Source organism: Globicephala melas, chromosome 13, assembly GCF_963455315.2.
Source record: "Globicephala melas chromosome 13, mGloMel1.2, whole genome shotgun sequence".
Lineage (NCBI taxonomy): Eukaryota > Metazoa > Chordata > Mammalia > Artiodactyla > Delphinidae > Globicephala > Globicephala melas.
Window position 1 is genome coordinate 16,869,974 of NC_083326.1, and position 9,417 is coordinate 16,879,390.

At 35.9% G+C, this 9,417-nt stretch overlaps 1 protein-coding gene across 5 annotated transcripts in view; it reads left to right on the forward strand.

The window, feature by feature from the left end:
* The window catches only part of RELCH (RAB11 binding and LisH domain, coiled-coil and HEAT repeat containing), a 121,883-nt gene extending 113,731 nt beyond the window's left edge, over positions 1–8,152 (forward strand). For all 5 annotated transcript variants that reach the window (XM_060310444.1, XM_030868109.2, XM_030868108.2 and 2 more), the window contains one exon: positions 6,432–8,152. In XM_060310444.1, coding sequence (XP_060166427.1) covers positions 6,432–6,552 — 121 coding nt within the window. In that variant the 3' untranslated portion in view covers positions 6,553–8,152. The remainder of the gene's footprint in view (positions 1–6,431) is intronic.
* Positions 8,153–9,417: the final 1,265 nt, after the last annotated feature.

Genomic DNA, 9,417 nt, shown 5'->3' on the forward strand with positions numbered 1-9,417 from the left:
TGTCTCAATTTCTGCCCTGCAAACCGGTTCATCTGTACCATTTTTCTAGATTCCACATATATGCGTTAATATATGGTATTTGTTTTTTTCTTTCTGACTTATTTCACTCTGTAGGACAGTCTCTAGATCCATCCACATCTCTACAAATGACCCAATTTCGTTCCTTTTTATGGCTGAATAATACTCCATTGTATATATGTACCACATCTTCTTTATCCATTCATCTGCTGATGGACACTTAGGTTGCTTCCATGTCCTGGCTATTGTAAATGTTATTCAAATCCTCTATATTATCATTTTTTTTAAACTCTTACTGTAGAGAATTTCAAATTAACACAAAAATAAACATGGTATAATGATTTCCCATGTACTCATCACTCAGCTTCAACAATTATCAACTCATAGTCAATTTTATTTCATCTATACCCAACTCTTCTCCCCTCCCATATTCTGATATACATCTCTAAAAGATAAGTGCTATTTTTTTAAACATAAACACAGTATCATCACACCATAACAACTCCTTAATATCATTTATTATCTGGCCTTTGTTCAAATTTCTAATTGTTTCATAAATGTCATTATTGATTTGTTGTTCGTTTTTTCCCTACAGTTTGTTTCCTTGAGTCAGGATCCAACATTCCATATATTATAAGTGGTTAATATGTTTCTTGAATCTCTTTTAATTCAGAGGTTCCCCCTTGTATCTCTTTTTTTCTCCATACAATTTACTTGTTGAAGGAACTGAGTCATTTGTCCTATAGAGGTTCCCACAGTCCAAATCTTGCTAATTGCATTTCCCTTGTGTGGTTCAAAATGTTCCTCTGTATTTCCCATAAATTTACTAGTTGGATCTAGATCTAGAGATGTAATCAGGTTTGGGGCATGTTTTTTATTTGCCAAGACTTCTACATAGGAGGAGGTGTGTTTTCATTGTGAGGCAGGTAATGTCTGCTTCTCTCTTTTTTTGGTGATGTTAACATCTATTAATGATGAATGCCAGATCCGTTAATTCATTAGCAATTACAAAATGTATTACTCTATCATTCCTTCTTCATTTGTCAGCTAGAATTCTTCAGAAAGAAAACCGTCCCCCATATGTACTATTTTTACCAAGTTATACCGTTTATATAGTAAAGACAAGATAAATGTTCAATTCTTTCTCTTTATGTACCAGTTTCCAAAGTAATGAACTGATCCACCCTCCAACCGGAGGCAAAAGAAAAGAGAAAAGGGATTACATGCAGAAATATCAGCACTGTGCAAAGGACAAAAGTTTCAGAAAAGCATATTTGGGAACTGTAATTAAAGCTACAGCACAGAGTATGTACGGGAGAACAATAGAGATAAGTCTATAAAGGTAGACGGGCACCATTAATAAAGAACTTTGTATGCTACATGAGAGGTTTGGACTTATCCTGTGGCCAGGAGTCAACAAACTTTCTCTGTAAAGACAGTAAATATTTTAAGCTTTGCGATTCATATGGTCTCTGTTACAAGTACACAATTGAACTCTGCTATTGTAGCAGTAAGCAGCCATTGACAATATGGAAATGTATGGCTATGGCTGCATTCCAATAAAACTTTATTTACAAAAACAGGCAGCAGACTGGATTTGGCCTGTGACCCTTAGTTTACCAACCCTTAGTAACTTTGCTTCTCAGGCCTTAGGGTCCATCAGAATCACCTGGAAATTTTTGGGTGCCATCTCCAGAGTTTTTGATTCAGAAGATCTGGGATGGAGCCTGAGAATTTGAATTGCAACAAATTCCCAGGTGATGTTAATACTCTGGGTCCAGGAGCCACACTTTGAGAACCACTGCTTTGGAAGCCATGCTCTAGTGAATACAAGCAACAGAGAAGCAGGTGGAACAGAAAGCTACTGTAGTAACCCATGATGAAGGCAGGTATGGGCATGGATGGGCAGGTAATAATAAGATGCACTCATGAACCAGACACCATTCTCAGCATTTTTCATATATTTGCTAATAATTTATCATAATAACCCTATGAAGTAGATACTATTACTATTCCCATTTTACAGATGACACAGAGGTTAGGTAACTTGCTCAAAGGCCACCTAGCTACTAAGTGGAGGAACCAGAATTCAAACCCAGGCATTGTGGTTCTTGAGACCATGGTCTTAACCACCATGTTTTACTGCCTATATGTAACAGTGAGTATGAGAATAAGATGGACTCAAGATATATTCAAATGTGAACTCAGTTTAACATGGCAACAGGTTAGAGTAAGAGAGAACTAGAATCTAATAAGAATTCCCAGATTGAATGATGGCACCGTACAACCAAATGGAACTGTTCTGAAGAGGAATATTTAAAATTTGAGGTACAGGAAGAAAAACACTATAAGCAGTTTTTGAGATTTAGGAACCATTAGGATATAGGTGGTAATTAAAGGCTTAGGTAAGGACTAGAGGTGGATAGATGATATCACTTGGAAAGGGAGCTCAGACCTGGAATTAGACCAACATTTAAAATGCAGCATTTAAGGGACTTCCCTGGTGGTGCAGTGGTTAAGAATCCACCTGCCGATACAGGGGACACGGGTTCGAGCCCTGGTCTGGGAAGATCCCACATGCCAGGAGCAACTAAGCCCGTGCGCCACAACTACTGAGCCTGTGCTCTAGATCCCAAGAGCCACAACTACTGAAGCCCGCACACCTAGAGCCCATGAGCCCATGCTCCACAACAACAGAAGCCACTGTAAGGAAAAGCCCGCGCACCGCAACGAAGAGTAGCCCCTGCTTGCCACAACTAGAGAAAGCCCGCACGCAGCAACGAAGACCCAATGCAGCCAAAAATAAATAAATAAAATAAATAATTTTTTTTGAAAGTGCAGCATTTACAAGAAGCTTAACTGAGAAATAGGAGGCAAATCAGAGTGGTGTCAAAAAATCAAATAGGGGTTTCAAAGAGAAGGAATAGTGATCTTTGATTTGCAAGATATAGTGATGTGGAGAGAGAGAGAACTATTCTAGGACATAAATAATTTTAAAGATAGGCCAGAAGTAAGAGATTCTGTAGATTCAGAATCAATAAGAAATGACAGCTGGTTGGCTATGAGTTGCAAAGGAAAGATCTGAGAATCCCTTGAAAGCCTGCAGTAAGAAGACATTACAAGGCAGCCCATTTCATTTTTAACAACTCTGTTTTTAAAATATTCCTTTCTCATCCTGAGTTAAAGTCTCCCTTCCTATAACATCTACTCTCTATACCAAGTTTTCATCATTTGGCGGAGGGGTCAGAGTCAGACCCTTTTGTCTAACTGATAAAAATGTAAACTCTTTCTTCAGAAAAAAAAAAAAAAGGCCATAATGTAATGGTTCTTCACTAGAAAGCTTTGTAAAATACATACGTGGGTCCCCTACCCCAGATGGAAAAAATCCGAATCACTGGGGTTACGTCTAGGTGTCCACATTTCAAAAAGTTCCCCCAGGTAATTGTGATGTGCATCAGTAGAGCTCTATGGATATATACAGCTGTGCAGATATATATTATATATCTCATTTTTCATGAGTAACACAGAGAGGTATCTTAAGTCTCCTAAATCTTCTCTTCTCCAAACCAAACGTTCTTCATTCCTTTCACTTTTATCTCTTATGGTTTCCAGACTCCTTAGCATCATTGTTGCACTCTTCTTAGAATATCATTAACACTTGATGGGGGACTTCCCTGGTGGCGCACACTCCCAGGGAAGCATTCTCCCAATGCAGGGGGCCCGAGTTCGATTCCTGGTCAGGGAACTGGATCCCACACGCATGCCACAACTAAGAGTTTGCATGCCACAGCTAAAGAGCTGGCGAGCCGCAACTAAGGAGCCTACCTGCCGCAACTGAGACCCAGTGCAACCAAATAAATAAATATTTTTTTAAAAAAGACTTCATGGTATCTCAAGTATTATCTAAGCCATGTATCCTGTTTTTGTAGATACAAACTAAAATCATACTTATCTTTTACTTAACATTGTTTCCTACAGAAAAAAAACAGTACTATAAACCTAGAATGTTAAGGAAAGGCATCATGGAAAAGATAGGGCTTGAGCTGGGAATTAAAAGATGGCTAGACACGAGATAAAAGAAGAAATATTTAAGTTGAGAATGGTTTGAACAATTAGACTAGGCAGACCTGACTCAAGGGGGTCTAGAAGTTAAGTAGTGATGGTTGGTTAAACACACACACACACACACACACACACACACACACACACATAAGAATTAGATTGCTATGTTTCTTGAATGCCATGCATATTTTATCTTGTAGGTAGTAAGTGACCACTGAAGATTTTGAGAAGGGGTGTGATATAAAGAAGTGATTATTTAAGAGGTGAATCTGACTAATGCAAGGATGCCAGATCTAAAACTTTTGGAATAATTCAGTTGTAAAGTATTGGCATTAGAAATAAAAGTAAACAATAGAGAAGATGTTGTAGAATAGAGTCACAAGATTTGATGATAGTTTGAAATGGAGAGCCATTATATTCACTGTTGGGAAGAGAGGAAAAGGATAGAACCACTGGCAAGTAAAGAAATAAAAGTGAGTGATAAAAACTCTCCAGAAAATGTGCATAGAGGGAATCTACCTCAACATAATAAGGGCCATATGTGACAAACCCACAGCAAGCCTCATACTCAACGGTGAAAAACTGAAAGCATTTCCACTAAGATCAGGAACAAGACAAGGATGTTCACTCTAGCCACGGCAATCAGGGAAGAAAAAGAAATAAAAGGAATACAGATTGGAAAAGAAGTAAAACTGTCGTTGTTTGCAGATGACATGATACTATACATAGAAAATCCTAAAGATGCCACCAGAAAACTACTAGAACTAATCAATGAATTTGGTAAATTTGCAGGATACAAAATTAATGCACAGAAATCTCTGGCATTCCTATACACCAACAATGAAAAATCAGAAAGAAATTAAGGAAACACTCCCATTTACCATCGCAACAAAAAGCATGACATACCTAGGAATAAAGCTGCCTAAGGAGGTGAAAGACTTGTACTCAGAAATAAAAGTGGGGAGTTATTTCTAAAGTTAGGGTATGAAAAAAAACTTGAGACATTGGCTTTATGTAGCAAACAGTGGTAATGTGGGACTGGCCCTCAGGAAAAATGTTGTGATTCAATAAATATTTTTGAGTCATCCTATGGAGATGTTACTTAAAACTTATAGAATGAGTAAGTTTTGTAATTGAAGAACTAGAGCCAAATGCTGAGCCTCATGGAGGATTACTTTGTGGGAAGAGGAAAAGCAGCAAGAGAGGGGTATTCAGAGCACGTAGGGTCAGACCAGGTTGATGTACTGGCAGGAGGGCAATGGGAAGAAGAGACTTTCCGGATGGGCATCGTGGTCGGGTATTTAACTGAGTAACTCAGCACACACCTTTAAAGACCACATAGAACCAGAGGTCTTAGGTAGCAGCACATACTTCATGTGTAGATTTAACAGACGTCTGTTGAGCTCCTGTACGTCACTCGCCACTCATTGTCTTTGACATGTTCAAACATATTCTCTTACTTAGTCCTCAAGATATTTTGCAGTAACAGTTGCAAAATTTTACAGAGGAGGAAACTGAATCACAGTGATTTAAAGCATCTTGGCCAAAGCCACAAGGCCAATAAGCTGGATTACTGAATCCATTACAGCACAATTGTTGGATCACTGAAAAATTGTCCTTTATCAATACTCTGTTCAGTAATATGATAAACCAGCTGTGTTTAGTAGTCATTTAAATTGTGCTTACTTCCTACACAGAAGGTTGGTCAAAAAGAAAGGAAAAGATTTGACACTGTCCATCAAACCTAGTGCAATTGGCAATTGAGGACATGTTTCTTCTCCCCAACCCTGCCCCCCTAAAAAAGTAATATGTCCTAGGATTGTTAAAGACCTCACTGAGATTTCCTTTACTCATCTGTGAAAATAGGGATAATATCTATCTCCCAGGGTTGCTGTAAGAATTAAATGAAGTAATGCTGATAATAAGAAGAATAACTAACAGTTAGAGCATGGTATTACGTGCCTGGCACTGCTAATAAGCACTTTACACTCGTATAATCCTAAATAGCCATGTGAGGTAGGTACTAGAATTATCTCCATTTTATAGATGAGGAAACAGAGACTAAATAACTTGCCTAAAGTCACACAGCTGGTAAATGACAGAACCGAGATTCAGTCTCATTCCACACTTTCTCCTAATCACTATACCACACTGCTTCCTTTAAAAAAACAATGAACATGAAAGCTGCTAACCTATTATGGTACCAAAAAACTCTACTCCATAAATACTAGTTTCCCTTTTGTGATACCAGTTCAGAATGCATTTATTAATGTTATACTACTAAAGAAATGAAAAAATAGATATTTTAGTTTTTTAATTGCTTTACACGAATCTCAAAATTTCTTTCCTAGCTCAATGTCAATTGCTGCAAGCTTAGTGAGTGAAGATACAAAGACCAAGTTTTTGAACAAAATGGGCCAGTTGACAACATCAGGTGCCATGTTGGCCAATGTGTTTCAGAGAAAGAAGTAAAAGCAGGAAGGAAGCCCCCAGTAAACACTAAATGGACCTCAAGCAGACTGGTTCCTTGTACTTGAAGTACTTGCCTTTTTTTATTTCTTTTTTATGTTCTTGCATTATAATTTTATCTTAACCTCCAAAGATATTTGCACTGCTTTTGATTATTGCTGTATATCTGTTGATTTTGGAGTTACAACTGTGGTGATAAAAAATTGAGTTGATAGTCTGTACCAAGTCCCTCCTCTGTGTTCTTGTCTTTCAGAATAATTTTATATATATATATATATACACACATATATATATATATATGGTTTTTTTTTAATTTTTGGATGGGATATTAGCAAATATCTGTATGATACACTAAGCTATTACAGTGGTACTTAAAATAATGTAAATTTGCAGTCATTGTTATAAAGTAATAAAAGTGGAGATTACTTAAGTATTTAAATTATGAAAGAATAAAGCAGACTTTTTATTGTTTCTTAACTGACTAGAAAGAGCCACCAGCATTACTCTGTGCCTTTTGGACTTCAGTTTGTGTGTCTGTAGGAGTTGTGTGCATTCCATTCACACAGTGTTTATAATACTGCAGTGAATTTGAATTGCAAATCCTACAGTAAGTAGATAATAATGAAACTTTCAATATTTCAGCACTCTCATGAATATTCTTTAAGTGCTATTTAAACCTCCCCATCACTTACATGCATATAATGGACTTACCTGAGGAAACCCAGCACAGAAGCATGGGGAGTGGTTAACCAAGGTGAATTTTACATACTGGTGTGTAGTAGATTTAAATTCTCAAAACTAAATTTAAGTAAGAAGACCTAATAATTGTGACATTTTTTCCCAAACCGAAATACAGAAGAAAATAATGGTTTGAATCTAATATTTAACACCTATTTACATAAAACATTTTATTAAGATGTTTTCTAATGATTTTAATTTCAGAGATTATCTTTTCATTCTGTGTGTTACAGAGAAGTACAGAAAAGTTCAGGACATTTGGGGGCTGCTTTTTTCCCTCTAAACTAAAAATGACACTGGCTAAATTATTACTGGTTAGTCATCACCTTGTCCCTTAAAGTCAGTGACTATTCTTGTGTTTGATATATATTACATAGAGTCTTAAGTCAGTGTACTGTTCCGCTGGAATTTGACAGTTGTCTTTAAAGTAACGCAACTTGAAGTAGAAAAGAGTGGTCCTGGACATAGAAGGGAGGTGGTTGGTTTAAGGGGTTAATGTGAGGCCTTTTTGAAAAATGCATATTTTGGTAAAGAGAATTCTCTTTTGAGCACAGCTGATACAAATGGGTGATTGTCATGTTTGTTGTATAAACTGGTTTAATACACTTGGAACATAGGTGGTTTATATTCACTTCCTGGGAAAGCTAGCTTACCACATATTAAAGCTTATAAAATAAGTTGCCATAGGCAAAGCCATTTAAAAAGTTTATTCTGAAATTATTTCTTTTACCTACAGTGAAATAATTGTTAAGTAACTAGTCTTTACGGAAACTGTTGGATTCTAGGCATTCCTGAGAAATTGAAAGTGGCTACCTTTCATGTCAAAAATGTTGATCTATTATAAATAAAATGTTTTTGCATACTTGTTTTGGTTTTTACTATGTGTGTTTATTTTCATTTTGAAACACTATATCCTACATCCAAGCAAAATGAAATGAGAAAGTGTATGTTCATTAAAATATATTTTATTTTAAGAATATAAGCTATATAAATTACCTATTTTAGTTTACTTTTACTAAAAAAAGATTATGTTGTATAAAATTAATACATTTCCGAGGTGATTTAAAGAAAAAATGTTTAAATTCTTATTTGCTTTGAACTGTAGTAGAATTAGTATGTTTATTACCTGGTGAATAAATAATATATTTTTAATGTGATAATTTTTATTAATTTGTGACTCCATTTATCTAAATGCTAATGGTTTTTTTGGAAAGGCACCAGCTAGCAAGATACACAGTGTATCTCAAGTGAGTCCCCCTTATTATGCTGTTAAATGTATTAATGTCAGTAAGACTTCACATTGATTTTTATGGTAAAATATGGATTCTTTAAACACAAGACAGTCCTAATCACTGAAACTGCGTGTGTTCTTCCAAAACAAGCTGTAAAACTCCCATCCTCACTCTTTTTAAACAGAAGTAAAAATGATACAAATTAAAGTTAAGTTTGCAAAGTAATGAAAAGTTAATTTGAAATTATGCTCCAAAGCAAGCCAGAGACTAAAATTTTTCAGAAATCCAGAAGTGCCATAGCTAACAATTTTGCTGAATTATTCCAAGAGCGATGCTTGAGTAGTAGCACTGTCTACCTCTCTATACATAGTATCCTTGACCTTCATTTGTTTCCATCAGTGCACCTTTTGAAAGATTACTTTGCTAAACATCAGACTGACTTACAACCTGAATGAAATTGGGAGTAATTTTAATGGGATATCAATTCAAGGTGCTATCAAACTTCCTTTTCTTACAGAAAAAAAAAAATTGGTTCAAATAGTCTCTGAACTAAAATTTAGGGAGGTGAAATCAGTGTGGGCTGAATTGTCTTTTCATGACCCTGATTTTTAACATAAACTATTTTAGACCATTATTTGACCTTTAAGGACATAACTTTGTCTAGACCTACCTTGTTGATCTTTGAACAGTGATAGCCAACTGCCGCTAACATTTTGTGCTGATTACCAATTTCGTAACTACTTTTTGTGTAAATAATATATATTTAAAGAGCTTTGTAATTCGCTACTCTAATTCCTAAAATTCTCCAGATTGTCCAGGTAACAATATTCCAACTTTATTTTGGTTGTTAACTCTCTTACAAGCAAACTGTGAAGTAAATTTAGCCTTTCATATGAAT